The sequence below is a fragment of the Vipera berus genome (assembly GCF_964194415.1).
Source record: "Vipera berus genome assembly, chromosome: Z".
Taxonomy (NCBI): Eukaryota; Metazoa; Chordata; class Lepidosauria; order Squamata; family Viperidae; genus Vipera; species Vipera berus.
The window spans coordinates 105,276,896-105,296,249 of NC_138205.1; the positions used below are offsets into that span (position 1 = coordinate 105,276,896).

Genomic DNA, 19,354 nt, shown 5'->3' on the forward strand with positions numbered 1-19,354 from the left:
TGTTGAGGATCCTTTCAAAACCTTTACAAAAATGATCAAAATGGATTATAGTAACTATAGATATTATACTACATTTAAATAAAGGTCTTTTTATAATAATAGATAAAAGCCAAGACAGAAATCTTTATTTATTAAATCAGCTATCCAAATATCCAATTATATAAAATGTAATGTAATGCATTAAAAAAAAACCTGAGGCATGCATGCATTCCAAATCATTATTACTGTCCTTTCTCTGAAAATTGCTTGATTTAGTAAACCATCTACATTTTTATAAATGTTTCATCTCTTTTAGCAAAGAGCTTTTGAAAAGCAGAAAAACCATAATGTAGTATTCAGCATCACCACACATATAGATCATAAAGATCCACATTTCAGCCCTCTTTCAATGCCCATATTGCTAACCACAACAAGACTGTCCCCAAAGGAACAGGAATTGAGCTCTAGCACTCCAATCAATCTTGCCCACGGTGAAAATAAAGCATAACATAGCATGATGTGTGAACCTAGCCTATTGTTTCATCTGTTTCTTGAGTAAGAAACTACTATAATTCATACAAAGCAATATGCAGTATGGTATACCGCCACACCATACCATATACACACCTTAAAAATACATGCCACCAAAGGACTTCACTGACTCACAAGAAAACAATATGCTAAACTGCACCTATATGTAGTAGATATCAAGTCCATCAAAATATCAAATAAATGGAAAAATTACAACATTGAACCACCCATATACAGTAACTGATATAAAAAGAGCAATCAACTGTAAAAGAACTAAACTGAATTCTTAAGCTTCATTCCATCCTCACTTATTTCTTACTAAATAAAACTGGTAAATAAAATAAATCAGTCAATGTCCTAATATATTGCCAATAATAGGCTAGGTATTCCTTCAGGTTTATGTAAGACAATGAGAATGCTACAGAAATCTACTATATAGTAGACAAATCTACTATATAGTAAACATTATAAAGTAAGAGTTCTATCCTTGTGCACAGGAAATTTAAATCTAGAAAATGGAAAGCAAATCCTATAATATAACCTAATATTTATAATTGCACTAAAGTAACCTTTCCCAATTTAGTATAATCCCAATAGTAACGCAATTCTTAGTAATATAATTATATAATTTTGAAAGTATAGTACCAATGCATCTATGTGGCATAGATTGGCAAAATACTGCAGATCAGAAAACAGCTTCCACTAGCCTTGCTTTTAGCTATATGTTACTTGAGAATTATAGTTAAGCTAACATAATTACAAAAAAGTTTCAGAAGTTTGAAACTGACCTACTTTAACATAACTATCAATTTTCATAAAGAAGACAATTATTCCCCCCCCCATTAATACACTAAAGAAGGGAAGTCTATGAAGTCAGTAGAAGACCTGCTGAGATTTTTTCTATCTGTGTATGCTATATTAAGTTATGGTTTAGCATGATGTACAAATGAAAACATCTTTAAAATTTAATTAGCTTTTTCCAAACATAATTCAATGGTATAAATTTGAAGTTACAGATCCTGACCTATTACAACAGTGGATCATCTTTGCCTGGTTCAAAAAAAATAGTATAAAAGAAAATAGGAATTTAAGATTCCATGCATATTTCCAATCAAAATTAATTTTCTATTTTACACCACTTCCAACAATAAACTATCAGAATAAGGATCCTGGTGGCGCACTGGTTAGAATGAAGTACTGCAGGCTACTTCGGCTACTTGTGCTGACTGCCGGCTGCCAGCAGTTCGACAGTTCGATTCTCACCAGCTGAAGGCTGACTCAGCCTTCTATCTTTCTGAGGTCAGTAAACTGAGGACCCAGATTGTTGAGGGCAATATGCTGACTTTGAATGCATTGACAATACTTGTAAATTTATCTTTTAGAACTGCAATTCTTACTCCCAGTTATCCACGTCGATTACAACAATAAGATGAATGAAATCTAAGAGTAGATTTGCCTCTCTTAGACCTCCATAACCTATTCATAATAGTTTCAATTTTGATGCAAAGACCAGAAATTACAAGAAGCAACTACTCATGTTTTTAAGTGCTGGTAGAAACCTTTGGCATCTAGATTATTTTTCAATTTATAGCAGAAATTGAAAGGAAAAAAAAGAAAGTTGCACTTTTACTCACAGGTCATTTTTCCTCTCTGAAGAGGGTAGGTGGGGGTGGATAGGAAGGAATGTAGCCATGGAATATATAATATGATATTGTTCAAAGCAAAAATGGGTGCCCTGTCTAGTTTTCTATACCCTGAAATTGAAACTAGAACTAATTAAAATATCCAGGCAAAAATATAGTAGAATGCTTACTCTTTGAAACTTGTTTACATTTCAATTATTGACTGATGAAAGAGAAACTGTCATTCCCTGATAAATACAATTCATTTTCAGTATGCATATATATTGGCCAGTAGAAATAATTATAAATATGTTATAAATTATACCAACTAATTCAGACTTACCACTCTAGCTGCTCTTTCTTGAGATTCACATTTTCTACAAAACCAAGGTCCAGTGGGTACTTGCACAATTCCGTAGCATGCTGTTTTGGGGACAAAAATCAATATATGCAAATATATTACTGACCTATAGCCAAATTATAACACTGAATTACATTACCTGCCATGTAATTTACACACACACACACATACATACACACACATATACATATATATACATATACACACATATATACATATATATATATATATATATATATATATATATATATATATATATATATATATATATATATATATATATATATATATATATATATATATATATATATATATATATATATATATATATATATATATATATATATATACATACATATATATATATATACACCGTATATACTTGAGTATAAGCCGAATTTTTCAGCCTACTTTTTGGGCTGAAAAATTCCACTTCGGCTTATACTCCAGTCAACAAAAAAAAAACTTACCGAGGACTTGTGCGCGGCCGAGGCTTTGGTGCTTCCGGGATCGCGCGCACCTCTCCCAAGCCACCGCCGTCCGGAGACCTGCCGAAGTTTGGGGAGGTTTGGGGAGGTGCGCGTGCACCTCCCCAAACCTCCCCAAACTTTGGCAGGTCTCCGGACGGCGGCGGCTTGGGAGAGGTGCGCGCGATCCTGGAAGCACCGAAGCCTCGGCCGCGCGCAAGTCCTCGGTAAGCTCCGGGCGGTCACTTGCTTCGCGTCTCCTGAGGGAAGGGGGGGCGACTGGAGCGGGCGTGTTTCCTCGCCTGCTGGGCGCCGCGATTTGCCCGGGGAACGCGCGGGCCCCGAATGGCAGCGTGGAGCGAGGAAGCGGACAGCCAGGGCTTCCCCGAGAGCCGCGGCCACACAGGGTATTCCTGTGTATTCAGGCTTGCAAAATGGCGGATCGAGCCTCTGCTGGCGGCAGAGGCTTGCAGAGCGCGGATCCAGCCTCCGCCGGCGGCGGAGGCTTGCAGAACGGTGGATCGGCTTATACTCGAGTCAATAACTTTTTCCAGTTTTTGGGGGTGAAATTGGGGGTCTCGGCTTATACTCGAGTCGGCTTATACTCAAGTATATACGGTATATATACATACAGTGTGTGTGTGTGTATATATACATATATATATACACATATATATACACACACATATATATATATGTATGTTGAGGAAGGCAAGTAATTTTATGAATATTAAATATATTTAGAAATCTGTTAATTCTAAAATGTTACAATTATTCTATGTACACTTATAATAAGGTGTTTTACCTTGAAAATTATTTCGATAAACATTTTTGCCTTTAAAAGTCAATCTGATCAGTCCTTTTGTTAACAGAGCATGTTAATAGATACCATATAACAAATACTAACTAAAGAAATCAAATCCTTGTCTCTAACTTATTCTAAGTTGCTAAATTGAGGATTCCCCCAACAGGGCTTTTTTTTTTAGATCTGTCTCAGCATATAACCTAATAACCCTTCCCCTAATCTAGTAATTTCCTAAGGATTTGTTTTCTGTTCAATTGTCTCAAATTCTCAGAAACTGCTGTTTTCTTAGCAAAATTTTTCAGAAGTGCTTTGCCATTGCCTTCTTCCTAGGACTGAGAGAAAGTGATTGGTGAAAAGTCACCCAATTGGTTTTATACCTAACTCAGTGTCTCCTGGTTTCTCGCCTGATACCTTAACCACTACACAGAACTAAGAGTGAGAACAAGAAAAAGTATGTTGAGAATATTGTGCTCAAAATATTGAGAATATTTTAGCTCCAGAATATTGTGGAGCTAAAATAGAGACAAAAGTTTAAATGGGTATATCAAACCCTTATAAGGCTAATAAGGGATAAAACATTCAATTTGATGAATTAATTTTTAAACAAGCAATTTGGTACAAAAAGCAGAAGAAAAAACAGATGTGTTAGTTCCCAGGTCTTCAAATTATATAAGATATTGACTATTCTCAATTGTAGTTTTAGTTCTTTTTTTGTATCACTAACCATAATCTTTGTCTACTAGTATTATGCTTATGTTTTTGATAATCTTATTAAACAATACTGCTTATGATTCTTCAAAATGCCTTGTATATATTAATCCAAAAATCTCATTGTACAACAATCAAATGTAACAAACCTATATTCCTACATATATTCTACTTTCCAACTAGCTACTTAGAATTCCATCAATATTATAATACTGTTCCACTGACAAGTGTATTACAATAAAACTATTGTAATCAATCTATTGGTGCTACAACAAAATTCTATTCCTAGCACTAGGAAACAGGTTATCCCACATATACTTTATCACGGTTCATCATGAAATAGCATCTGACTATTTTATTTATTCCTTTTAGGCTTGAATATACATCGTTTAGTTTTATGTTTTAAATTGAAGTAATGTGTTTTTGTGTGTGTGTGTGTGAATACTATGAAATTCATGTGCCACTGGTATAACTGAGTATAGGAATCACTACTGTGAAGATTATGGAACAAAGCAAAGTAACTGTGATGAGACTAAAAACACCCAGTTTAGTTATGCCAATGGTACCTTAGTACTTAACATTAATTGGTTGCGGAAGGGTGCAATGGGTACTAAAAACAATGAGAGCCAAACAAACTTTTCCCATAAGGAATAATGTAGTGAGTCAAAAGGCAGCTGACAACAGGTTCTAGTTTGTGAGTTGAATACCAAACAACTAAGGACTAAATTTTTGCATCAAAATGTATTGAATACTAAATTTGATAAGTTTCAAAGCAATTGAGTACCAAGTTTTAATTTATCACTTGGCATCATAACGTTTGAATCAAATTCATATTAATTTGAAAAAAGTTGGAGTGGAGTGGAGCCTTGGTGGAGCAGTGGGCTAATGCCTCCTTAAGTAACACCAGCTGCCTGCAATTAGTGCAGGTTCGCATCCCACCAGGCTCAAGGTTGACTCAGCCTTCCATCCTTCCGAGGTAGGTAAAATGAGGACCCAGATTGTTGGGGGCAATTAAGCTGACTTTGTAATAATGTCGCTTGGTGTGTGTGTGAAAGCCCTAATAAGCAGGCATATACCTACATAGAATGAAGGCTACTGCTAAGCTTGTAAGCCGCCCTGAGTCTTCGGAGAAGGGCGGGATATAAATGGAATTAAAAATAATAAAAAAAATTATCTAGATTAACCACTAAATTTTACATAACTTGTACAGTTGTATATACACTTCATGTTACTGTACTTTAATTTTCTAGCTACCCTTCTGTTTATCTATAAGAAAGGTGGTGGTATTAAAGGCAGACTGATCCAAAAATAAGATTAGTAAGTTGAGCAAGTTTACTTTTTGTAAATACAAATAATAAGATAACATCAGACATGACAATGACCTGGATTACACACTTTTAACTTCTAAGTGCTTGCATCTCTACTGTTGCCTTGAGAAATCAACAAACACATTCATCTTTATTGAATATTTGAAAATAAAAACTGGACACATAAAATAATTAGGAAGTGGTCCAAGTTATAAAAGAAACATACAGACAAGTAGTCAGGAATTATAATATAGAATTGGTGTCAGAAAACAAAAAAATAAACTAAGTCATAGAAGGACGCTATGAATAATTTCCTAGCATATTTAAGATACTAACTGATGTTTTGGCAAAATTACTGAGTTATTATTTTTGAGAAATCCCAAAGAATTGAAAAGATGTCAAATATCTGAAAAGCAGCAAATGCTGCTCGCCATCAAAAGGAAAAAAAAGAAGAAAACTAATCTAGCTCCGATATCATATTTGAGTTCAATATCTGTTTAGTCTGATATCAACATTTGGGAAAAGTTTTTAAAATTATCGTAAAAAGATTATTTCATAAGGTTCTTGAAATCTATCTAGCAATTATCAAAAGTTAGACAAATATAGAAATCTAGATAAATATAGAAATGTAGACTGGGCAACTTCATTAATAGATTTTGGGAATTCTGTGAACATAATATAACATGATTTCAGCAAATTATTAATATAAAATAACAAGTGACATGCTGATGAACAACCAACGCATGATCATTATCATTATTAATCAGATATATTACAGCTACCCCATTCTGGAGGCATGGGCTGGATGGCATACAATTAAGGGGATACAAAGCTGACTCAAAAATTGTACTAAACAAAGCACTCTATGATTCCCTAGCAAATTGGATAGTGTATCTACTTGGACACCACACAGGAAAAAAAATAATCTTGGCAAGTTAAGAGATATTGGCTGAATATAAAATAGTGAAAATTAACAGAAACAAGAGCAAATTTCATCAGAAGAAAGATTATCCGCACAAGTATTGAATAGAGAATATCTGGCATGGTACATGTGAGAAAGTACTTGATAAAGTGTTTAACTGCAAACTGAACACAAGCTAGCTGTGCAATATGGTTGCAAAAAAGTAGCATGCAACCTTAGGCTGCACCAACAGAAATGTAATTTCCGAATCACAGCAAATAATCATTCCACCGTATCGTGCTTTGCACAGGCACTACTTAAAGTATTTGTACACTTCTGGGCACACCACTGTAAGTATTTATAAAAATTGAAACAGATCCAGAGAAGGCAACAAGGATAAATCAGGGGAATAGAAACTGTTCTATTAAGAAAGACTGAAGGACTTGGGTAAGTTCAGCCATGAGAAAGCCAGCTGTGGGGTGCTGATAGCATTCCTAAAATACCAAAAATGTGCAAGTTTTGTTTTCTTTCATACCAGAGTACAAGATTTGCAATAATAGATTTAAATGATAGGACATAATTCTAATGAATGTTAAAAAAATATCAAATAGTAAAGACAGTTTGATAATGGACTTAATTATCCAGATATATTAATGGGTTCCTTTTCACTAGAGGTGCTCAAATAGAGACTAGACAACTACCAATACATTTTTTGGATGCTGTAATGAATAAGGAATAAAGGCAATTACTTAAGCAAATCCTCCAAACTCCATGATTCTAAGCAATGGTAATCATCAAACAATCAAAGCCAATCAAAATTACCCGAAATTGTGTGTCACAACATATACTTGGGAAATGTCATAAACAAAATGTCATAACATATGAGAATTCTGCCTATTCTAATTTCTGAACATTAAAATAACATTTTAATGTAATTGTGAGGATTGCAGATGTCATCTTACAGGCAACAGGTGTCAAATGACAACCCACAGCCATACTCTATAGCATAGGTAGATTGTTTTGAATTTCTGTCTTTGCCAGTCATTCCATAATATTTCTGCAATCTTGTATTAACTTTCTTCCATTTCAAATTACTTTAATTTTCCTATAATGGAAGATTAGAATATCAAAAGAAGGATAACTACTCACCAATGATGAAATTTTTCCCTTCACCCATTAATTTCCTTAAGAGGAATCACTGATTCTTAACATGAACATCTCAAAAAAATCTCTCTTTGAAGAGCTACTTCTTAAGGAATTGTTAATTTGCATTCTCACATTTACAATGACTTCAATTTAATTCCCGTTAGGAAAATCTTGAATCTTCCTGTAAATCGTAAGAATCTTTTTGAAACCATACTGAGGAATCAACTGAGCAAACATCTCAGGTTATTTTCTAAGGATGCAAACTATTTGCAATTAAATTAAATGGACTTATTAATTGGACTTATTTTGAAAAACCATATAATACATATAAATGATTTTACAACATGAAATATTGTTGTAGTATGCAAAAAATAATTGAACACATAAAAATCAATTTATAGCATGCTGTAAGAGTTACTATCATCTTCACTGTATTTTCTATTTAATTACTCTCCAGTTCCTATTGTTGGATTACATCTCAAATATGATGCATATTGCAAATTTACTATAATCAACACATTAAGAAAATACAGTGAAATAAATGTCTCTAAGAGAAAAACAAAAATCCTAACCATTTGCATCAAACATTGATATTTATGAAAAATGCCATACATTCTTCTCACATTACTCAATATTGAGAAAATCCCCAGCAATACATTTTAGGATAAAACTATTTAATTTTCATTCAGATGGGGTAAGAAACAACCCTACACCACATTTGTATAAGGTCATCATTTCCTCATTTCCTACCATGAAATGTCATCCCATTAAAAATGTTTAAGCTTTTGGAAAATTAATAAAGACTGAAATTTCAATATTAATTCCTTAATCTTGTTCATTATCAATACATTCAGTAGTTATTAAAATATTCTTCTACATCATTTATTTGGAAAATTTGGACTAAAATTTCTTTTCTCCCAAATTATATGAAATTAAATTGTATAACTGATATAAGGGATCCTGTCAGAAGTTCTAACAAGTGTTTTTAAAGCAACTAAATCCCTTATACCTTTTGTGATGTGATGTACAGTTATGTGACTCCAACTTCTTCCAAAAGTAAAAGAAACAAGAACACCAAGATACAGACAGATGCACACTGTGCTCATTATAGTCAGCAAAACAGCAACACAGCTGGGCACCAGCCAATTGCACTCCCTCCAGTAATCCAAACAAATCTATCATCAAAGGCTAAGTAATTCTGCAGCAGTCCTTTTTCTCCCTTCCTCCATCAAGCTCCTACCACAAACAGGAAGTCTTCCTATCCAGCCGACTCGATCCAGCTTAATGACACTTTGGCAAGCATGGAAGAGAGGGAAGGGAAAACGGAGGGATATCACATGATATCTAACGCTCCCTTGGACAAACATTTTACCTAGCTCCACGCCTCGTTTAAGAGTAGAATTCCTCGTGAGGGGAGCAGCAAGCTTACTCTCGGCATGCAAATGGGAAAATGGATTCCAATTTTGTAGGCAGAGGCCGAAAATTGCAAATCGGTCTTCCGCTACGCCGAACTCTGCATTCGTGGACTATTTGGCTAACAAGCCACCCCTTTCCCACCCTGCCTGTTTTCTAACCAGAGGGCGGAGGAAGGGGCAGGCACATGCAGGATAAGGAAGTAGCGACCTAAGACGGCACGCGCAACTGACTCATGCAATTCCCGAACAGAAGGAAAACGAGCCTTTCCCAACTGTTGCACAACACACAACGTCCTACCATTGTTTTTGTTTTTTTTCTAAACCCTAAAACAATGCCTGGGCTTGCGAGCAAGGCAAGGACAAGCCACTCGACCTTTGCTATCGGGCGGGGAGTGCAATAACGTGCATAGGCATACATACTCTGAAAGAACAATCGGGGCTAAGATGAGGCTGAAAGGTTGCGAGGGCGAAGGAGGAAGAGAAAGGCCGCAGGAAGCAGCTTGCCCATGCAAATGGGCGGCGGAACGGGGGTGCCGAGGCGGGCCCTCTCACTCACCTTGATGCACTGCGACATTGCAGCCATGCCCGTCGCAGTAAACCAGCGGGTTCTCGGCCCAGCCCCTCTCGTCGGAGCACACGCAGCAGCCGCCGATCATCTCCTTCATGCTATTGGAGAACTCGCCCTCCAGTGACACAGGCAGCAACAACGGCTCGCTAGAGACCATCTAAGGGTTAAAAACACCGTCAGCACGACACCACACACCGCCAGAGAGACCCCCGTGGCCTCCGCTGCCTTCTCCCCCACAGCACTCGGTTTTCAGTCACTCAGCCACCGCCGCCGCCAGTACCGCCTCCATAACAGGGATGTCGGACCCATGGCCGCTGGAAGCGGCAGTGGTGCTAGCGGCGAGAAGAAAACAGCGTTGAAGAAGCTTCTTTGAAGTTCCTCCCATGTGCCGGCTCAGTCTTTCAGCTCACGCAACAGTAACGAAGCTAAATTTTACGGGCCAAAGTCGCGGCAAAAACCTTGCGGTCCACGCAGCGAGGCAATAAAGCGAGAAAGCAAGGCCCGCTCCACGCAGGCGCACTGCAAACCTCCCTCAGAGAAGGCCCAACGACGCGCCAGCGGCCGCAGAACCAAAGGCCTTTTTACTCCCCGGTCTTCTCTTCCTCCTCCTCCCCGCTTTTTCTCCCTCCACGCGAGAACTCATGGGCCGTCCGTAGAGCGCGAGCGACCTTAATTCCCGTGTCGCGCGCGCGATGGCCGCGAGCGTTCCTCTTTTTTTTTGCCGTTTCCTATGGATGCACATTCGGAGCGTGCGCGGGGAGGGAAAGAAGGGAGGGAGGAATGCACAGTCGCCCTCCCTCTTGTCTGAGGAAGTCATGCTGTGTGGAGGGACTAGGCCAGGACAAGACGCATTCATTTTTTTTACGTTTCTTGGCTGCCATACAAAGATGACACCACGCTCTGCTCCCGAGAGATGCGGGGGAGGGGGAGGAATGTTGCGCGCGCGCGTGTGTTTTCATTCATCTCACTTCCCCCCTTAGGCCGTTGTGATTCTTGGGGCCAACGGAGCTGATGGATTCCTGGCCCTTGGCTCGGTCACACCCGCGCTGCATTCTCCCCCCCCCCCGTGTATTTCAGACTTCTCGCAGTTTGTGAGCGCTTCGGGCAGCCAAACCTAAGATTAGGTCAGTTGCTATTATCTGGGGCCAGTCCTAGTGATGTGATCAGCCGCAACTTTCTATTTTTGTCATCATAGGCACCCGTGCACAAGCAAAGCTATCTTATTCTGAAGCATACTTTAAAAGTTCAAAATAGGCTTATAATAATTGTTCTCACTGGTTCAGGTCTTTACTGACTTAATATTTTCCTAATGGCAATAATTTCAGATATCTCTAATGGGAATTGACTGGCTTTTTTCATGGTCACAATTAAAATCTGCAAGATTCTGCTTATTTAAAAATGCTTTGATTTCTAAATGTGCTGCATTTATTTTATGAAGAACAAGAGTCCAATGGCCTTTTTTTTTACTCTGGCATCAGCTTTCCTTTATTCTGTTGTACCCTTTAATCTTAATCATATCTGCATAACACACTTTGTCAGACTAAGGATGCAACATTAAGGAATTCCAGCAAGATTTATTTTTACCTCTTTCCCATTCATAGTAATCTTAAATTTATTTTATTCTGCTTCATCTGCAGAATTTATACATGGGGGGGTTGGTTCTGTTCCGGGAAACTACCTTGATATACATCAATTAAATTACCAACAACTCAGTTTGATTTGGATGTTGTTTTTATTTCCTTCACCTTAATTCATTTATATTTCCTAAATTCGCAGTCTCTATCACATTTATTATTTTCACCCTAGCTTCACTATATCATAGCATATCAATATGAATTTAAATTGTTAACAACAACAAAAAGGGAAAAGCCAACAAATCTGCCTCAAACTCTTAGATACCATCTGACTTTTCTTACTATAAGATAATTTGAAAGGGCATTTTTCTCAGTTTTTAATAAATAGCTGATTTGTTTACATATTAAAAAATCAGGAGAAATTGAGGATAATTAGCAAAGAAAAACTCATTTTTCATTTACTATGAGCAGTTATAACTAAAAAAAGGAATTGCAGCTACTCATAAAACTGAAGTGATTAGAGTGGGACTGCAATACCATTAATATATGTTTAGAATAAGTCCCCTTGAATTTAATGGAATATCAAAATATGCTCAGTAAAGAGCTGCAACTTTACAGCATTCTCGCTTTTCTGCTATTTCTGCTTACTTCTTTCAACTTTTCTGCTATTTCAAGGCTGCTAATTTTATACGGAAGATGAAAGGAATAACACCACTGATCTGACCATCACATTAAATGATAAGCAAGACAATTTTCTGCATCACTTGGCAATGTTTATATTTTTGCAAACCTGCCTTATTTATTGATACTTTAGTTACAGCATTAAATAAAGTATCAGCCTATAACATTGCTCTAAATATATTACATGGATTGCCCTCTTTTAGTTGCAAAATAATCATCACATACATTGTAAGTTTTTTAAAAGCTGCTGTACAAAGTAGAGATGTACAGGCCTCTTTACACCCCACCCCCACCCTGCCTCCTCAGATCATCCACTATTAAAGCTTGTACTTTGCATGTAGGGTATCTTGGCTAAAGTTTTGCTGTCCTTGAAAGTCTGAAGTGAATGTTTCTAAATAGATGACGGAAAGACAAGGAGAGGAAAACAATGAGTGTCATTTCCTACAGAAAGCATTACTGAACATTGATTAACATAGCAATTTGTCATTTGAATATTCTCCAATATAATGCATAGCAGAAATCTTTTTTTAGAACTTGCAACATAATTTTCTTATAAATCACTTTTGTATACATGTGCACTAGCATGCAGAGCAGGAAGAAAATTCTATAAATGGAAAATGATACTTAAAACCACGTGATATTCTTTTAAAGAAAATTACTTTGAAATTAGAAATATATATTGTTTATCATCATGAGTTAGAAGCATCAGTTTCAATAAAATCTTTTTTAAAATATTAAGATTGCTGAGATCCTATTAACATGTTTGCATGTACACAAGCACATTATGCACACTTACTACAAAATAAGTCCCATTTAGCAGAAATTTCTGGGTAAACTATGCATAGGATTGTACTGCCAGTTCCATGACTGGGGGATTAAATCCATTTACATCTAAATGTTTCCATATGAAGTCTACTCCTGTGCATATTGACTCAGAAGTAAATCCTACTACATTAAGTCCTACAGTATTTTCAAGTACATATACTACATAGCATTACTTCCTGTATTTATGGGAATGGTAATTCCATAATCCTAATTTCTAGATATTATCATTATTTTACACCAACAAGATAATGGTCCAAATGAGATTGTAATCTTAAAATACTGCAGTGCTTTAGATATTAACTGATTTCTTATTTATTTATATTTCTTTTCTACATCAAATCCACATATATACTGTATGGTTTTTAATTGAGATCAACACAAAAAAACAATCACTTTGCTACAGAGTAGCCCCAGTGTCACTAGGACAATGTTCTTAAACAAGTCATTGTTTCTAAAGGGGACTATTTACAAAGACTGAGTGCAGGAAAAAAAATAGGATAGATAGATGTACAAGAGACCTAAAGAAACTGGGATTTGGAGCACAAAAGAGAGTGACCATCAGGGATAATGATGACTGGGAACTTACAGAATTAATAATACAAAAGAAATGCAATATTTCTTCCTGAACAGTGAGCATTGCCAAGATAAAAAAATACTGTAATCAGTGAATCTAAGGAATATTGTAAGAAATTATCTGCACATTTTTTTCTAATTTAAAAATAAATTAGAAACACTGGTAGGTTTCATAGGTCTTTAAATGCCACAACTCACATTTTTTGCAAATACAATCACTTAAATTAAAATCTAATCCTTGGCAAAATGTATGATGTCAACTGTAATATACATCAAAACAAAAACAAAAAATTTAAAGTTTTTTGTTTCATGTAGTTCAAATACATGTCACTGTTAATATACAGCAAAGAGATATTTAAGAATCAGTTAAAACACTGGATATAAATCAAAGGACACTATATTTTTATTAATAAATTATATTATTTTAAATAAGATACTAATAATTTTGGCTTTAGTGATGAAAATGAACTGACCATGATCACTAGTTTATAACTGCAGGAAACTTGATGGCAAGTTGTAGGTAAGTCTCTTGGTGGTTTTGGAAAACAATACATTTTGAGGAAACCATTGAAATGCAAAACAGAAAACAGAAAGGCTTTATTACAAAGAGGTACATAGAGCAAGCCATTAACATCCATATGATATGAATGTATAAACCTTTTATATCCCACTTCTAAGCACAGTACTTGGGAGTAAGATTGACTGAAATCAATGTTAATTACTTTGAAGTTATATTTTTAGAATTGGAAGTGTTAGATTGTGTTTTTAAGGATTCAGTTGTTATAAATGCTAGTAAAATATGAAGGAATGCTTCTGAAAATTCATTTTATATTGATTTACTCAGAAGAATATTAATACTGGAAAAAGAATTATCGCAACTTTATATTTTGTGATTTGTAAGCAATTGTTTTCTTAAAATTAAACTACAGAAAAGCAAAATTTAAACCATGTAAAACTTAAAATGAAATATGCATACTTTCTGTACTTTATCATTTCAAGTGTTAGTTTATATGCAAATCCTCTGCCTTTCAAGGAATTCCATGTGATTTCTTAGGCATGCATACGACTGCTGTTAAAGTTATACATATACAAATATATTTTACTGAAAATAATATATCCATTTACTTTTATTTTTAAAGTGACTAAGCATTAGGAAAAGAAACCATTAAGTTCAGTAAAGTAAAATTAAAAGAGCATTTGCCTTTTTAATATTTAAAAAACAAATACTATTAACTAAAATGTGATTAAAGTAATTAATTTTTTTCTTTCTTTGTGGGTTATCTTAAAATAGAATCAACATCACCTCCTCTGATTAACAGAGGCCTATACTGCATAATTACCTTTCTCACAAATATATGAAGCAATTTTAGTCCATATTGTGCACTATTAATAGTAAAACAAATATAGAAAATGATTTCTTGCAACATAGTTTCTTTTTACCTTGTACTACAAATAATTAGAAAGATTAATGAGAAGGAAAATAGAAAATTGTGTTGGGACTATTTCTTTTTGGAGGTGTGGAATTGGGGATTTTTCATCAAGACCCTTTTTAACAGTTTTTGCCATGATCTTCAGAATAAATCAGTGTAAAAATTTATTTTTATTATTTACATAGGCATTGGAAGCTATGTAACACAAGATATATCAAAAAATGCTTGTAGAAACATGCTTACAAAGTGTGGATGCTCTGTTAATGTTTATAAAAATATATTACATTCTCTTTGCTTTCCTTATGTTTACTGAACTTGAAAATAGTATTAATAGAAATAAAAGTTAATGATGCTTTGTTTAATCCTAGAAAATGAAAATATAATAGCTGTTCTAAACAATGTATGACACTTGTGTTATGACCCGTGTACATTAATATGTTTTAGATGTTGCTCTATTGAAACTAAAAGAAATCTATATAGGCATGGAATCATTAATTATCTCAAGTTTTAAGATATATATTCTGCCATTAAAGAAAACTCCATGTTGATTCTGTCAAGTGTACTTCAAGGTAGATTACTTTCCATCTGATTTTGCTAAACTTAATTCCAGATAAATATGCTTTTGAATCTGAGTAAAGTTATATTGAAAAATTTAAAAGAAAATACCAAACCTGTCAGGAAGTTGTGTGATGTAACTTAGATTTCATGTATATCTTTAGCATATTTATATATACAAAATCATGTCAGTTGGCTATTCTATTAAAGTTAAATATAAACTTATTTAAAACTATGACTGTTAAAATCCTTTAAACTATACCAGTTAAAACACTAATTTAACTGGAAAATTGTTTTTAAAGCATCCATTATATTGTTTTAAATTGCTCTATCACCTCAGGAGGCGTTTGGCAAATGCCACTTAACAAGAAGCACCAGTGGATGAAATAGTTGTTCTCAAGTACTCTTTCTATTACATTAATTCTAGTATTTAATTATTAGTTCTGCCCTGTATGTAATTTATATATATATATATATATATATATATATATATATATATATATATATATATATATATATATATATATATATATATATATATATATATAGTGTGTGTGTGTGTGTGTGTGTGTGTGTGTGTGTGTGTGTGTAAAGGGATTGCAGTTTTGCATTAAAATCTTTATGTTCAAATATAATTTCTAAATAAATAAATTATAGCAGAACTTTTCCTTTAAAGCAATACGAATGAACTTTTCTACAGCAGGAGTCTAAAGGAATAAGGCATCATGTTCTATACTAGAATATAATTTATAGTGTATTTTATTTTTATGTTTAAAAATGCATGCTAAATGACATTTCATTAATGCTATGCTAGTCTTTAGAAATGGTAAACAAATGGTTAATCTAAATGTGAAATACAGATCTTAGTGAGAAAAGTTCACTAAAAAATTAGAAATTGGTGCTTCCCTCCTGCAATAAAAAACTTTTTAAAGCAATCTTTTTCAGCTTCCCTCCCACCCCTACACTTGTGATATTTGCATATATTTTCTGTATAAAGTCACTCAATTGTTTTGCGGGGGGGGGGGGTAGTTGTCCCATATTCATCCTTCCTGCTTGTTATATTTTTATTCTATTGAAAAATGTTTTAGATTCTACTCAGTCACTGATGATCAGTTTATAAATTCTTTGAGATTAATTTTAAGGCATAAAATTACTTTGCTGAAAGATGAAAGGAACTTTCAATATGAAGCAACCCTATGTAAATCAGATTAAATAATCATGATTTTTCCACTTATAAATTAAGAGCTTTCCTATAAAGCAGGGACTACCATTTTCCAGCCACAAAAACATACCTAGAATTTCAATTAATGGAATTGTATTCATGAATGGAATTATAAATACTTCCATTTAAAAACAATATTTCTATGAAAATGTTACATATTTTACAATGTTTACTTTTATACCTCAATTTTACAATTGTGGAGTATACATCAGGGTTGTTACTTCCACATACTAATTTTATACCATTAAAATTGCCTACTAACCTAGAGAAAAACCTAACAGGGCCACATAGAGGAGAAGTGTCTTGGGGGCTTAACATTCTGAGTGAATTAAAGACACAAGCCTTGGGTCACTTTTTTGTCAGTCTCTCTGTGGCACTTAAGACTTGAAATTTTTTTTAAATAAAAAAATGCTACTTTTTTCTGCTTTTAAAAGACTAATTTGGTCAGAAGACAATGAGTGAAAGCTTATCTTGAACATAAGAGAAGAAACATACAGGAAAAAGAGCCACAAAGTTTGCTTTATATTTCAAACATTTTCTCTAACATATATACATTTACATTTTAAGCCTATTTATTTATACAAGTCTGTAAAATTATATACTTATTAAATGATTTTCCTCAGAGGCATATTTCAAAAACTAATTCTGATCATTAGTAAATCATCAAGAGAGGAAACAATCAGGAGTTTTTAAACTAATTTCTTTAATTATCTGTAGATGTCTCAACATTTAAATTTTAAACTTTGCAGTATCTTTTCAGCATATAGTTTTCCAGGATCATACAGTATATATTTGCATTTTCTTTTTGAAAAGCAAAGACAAAATACTTACAAAGAAAAAAGAAAGACAAAGGGATAATTCTGTGCTGTATCCTGAAAAATTAGCAAGTGTTTTGTTTCACAGAATTCAGTAATAGAATCCTTTTTTTCAGACTTAAAGAAAAACATTCTTTTTGTCCTGAGAACCACAAGTTGATTTCTGTATTTTTTTTCTCATAATGTGTTTAGCATTTTCTCCTCGATAATTGTTTGCTGTAAAAAGCAAGTACAGCATGTCTCAACAATGTTTTTAACAGCAGCCTAGATGAGGCTTGTCACCTCCAACCCCATCAATTCAATAACTTTAACCCTCCAGTTCTTTCCTTTTAAGAAAAAACACTTGTTGGACTTTTTTCTTATTCAGGTTATTTTGTTTTGTTCATATAACTCAGCTTCAAATCACACGATAAAGGATGTTCATTAACAACAATGTTCCTTTCTCGAAAAAAAATTCTTTTTAAACAGAGCAGACTAATCGACGTTTATGTAAAAACATTAATTTTATTTCTGGAAAATTCAAAGCGAAATCCGAAATTATAAAACAACCCCTTTCCCTATCCCCGTTCCTTATTTTAACCCCTTCTTTGATTTAATTATTTCAGCACTCAGTTATTTCCTGCAGCTCCCTCTTCCCCCCCATCCCCGCCAGAAAGTCTTGTTCTAAAAATTCACCACCGAACAGATGTTTCCCTTTGTATCAGTCGAGCCCTTCCCCGGTGCGTTCTTCGTCTTCGCCATCTCACGTGAGCTACAGCTTTACGGAACTTTCCTCGGTGAAGAGCAGTAAAAGGGAGCTCCAAATAAAAGACGGGGGGAGAGAGAGAGAGAGAGTCCCTCCTACTTATTTACCAGCGTTGCTTGCTGAAAACCCACGAGCTGCTGCGCAGGGACGAAAGTTACAAATTTGCGCCGTTTCCCCAACTGGGCGCCTGCGAAAGCTTAGCTTGGCATAAGCTCCTGCAGCCCCCTTGCAGTTTGTGGCTGCACAAGGCAAACCTTGGACTAAAAGCGAGCCAACAGCTGCGATGGCTTCCCTGCAAACAATGGGGCGGCTGGAGGAAAAGGCTCGGCGGCTCCACTTCCTCTCCTCGCACGGCCCAACCCACTCCCCTGCTTCGGCCAGGCTGCTTACAACTTATGCGCGATCTTTCCAGCGGCACTTCCTGCCTGAATGATCCCCGAGGTATTCGGGCGCAGCTGCTGCCTTGGGGAATCCACTGTCCCGCTCGCGCCCCCCCTTGTCCTTCTCCACGACTAACAGGCATCTCCCCAACTACCCCTGCACTCCTGATTCCTCTCGCGGCTTCTTCGGTGTGGACCAACCCTCGTGTTTTCGCTGACCGGCGCAGCTAGGCCCAGCGGCCGCCTTGCCAAGGTTCCCTTCGAGGCGCGGTTTCTTCTTTTAAGCCCTCCCGCCAGCCAGCTTAGTCCTGCACAAGAAGGCCCCTCAGTTGACTCTCATTTTGTAAGTGACACCCGCGAATTCATTCTTTCACCTGCTCACGCTCAACCTCTCTCATCAAGTACAACGCAAAGGGTTTTGAGGAGGGAAGGGGATGGGATTATGGGACTTGGCTGCTCGCCAACAGCAGCTCAGCTTCTCTCTTCCTGCCTAAGGTCCGGAGTTCCAATTAGGACCAGCTTCATAAGCCCCTGCGAAAACCCTGCCACTGCCTTGCCCGCCCCTGTTCTGCTTTTTATCTTCCCCCTGCACTAGCGCTGCCTACAGGAAAATCAATGCTTCTGCCCACTTCTCAACACCACTGCAGTTTTATATTACAGTCAAAAACTATCATCAGTAGCAGAATTCTCACTGCAGTGGCTCTTGAGCAGGAGACAAGGTCTTGGGCTAAACAAGACAAGTCC

General features: G+C 35.7%; 1 protein-coding gene across 4 annotated transcripts in view; it reads right to left on the bottom strand.

Moving 5' to 3' along the window:
- The window catches only part of MLLT10 (MLLT10 histone lysine methyltransferase DOT1L cofactor), a 125,432-nt gene extending 114,909 nt beyond the window's left edge, over nt 1–10,523 (bottom strand). For 3 of the 4 annotated variants that reach the window (XR_014028620.1, XM_081345212.1, XM_081345211.1), the window contains exons 1-2: nt 9,799–10,523; nt 2,476–2,555 (exon numbers count right to left, since the gene is read on the bottom strand). Coding sequence is in view for 3 of the 4 variants with exons in the window: in XM_081345212.1 (XP_081201338.1) it covers nt 2,476–2,555; nt 9,799–9,967 (249 nt within the window). In the remaining variant the exon portion in view is untranslated. The remainder of the gene's footprint in view (nt 1–2,475; nt 2,556–9,798) is intronic. The other variant, XM_081345213.1, reaches the window with a different exon arrangement.
- Nucleotides 10,524–19,354: the final 8,831 nt, after the last annotated feature.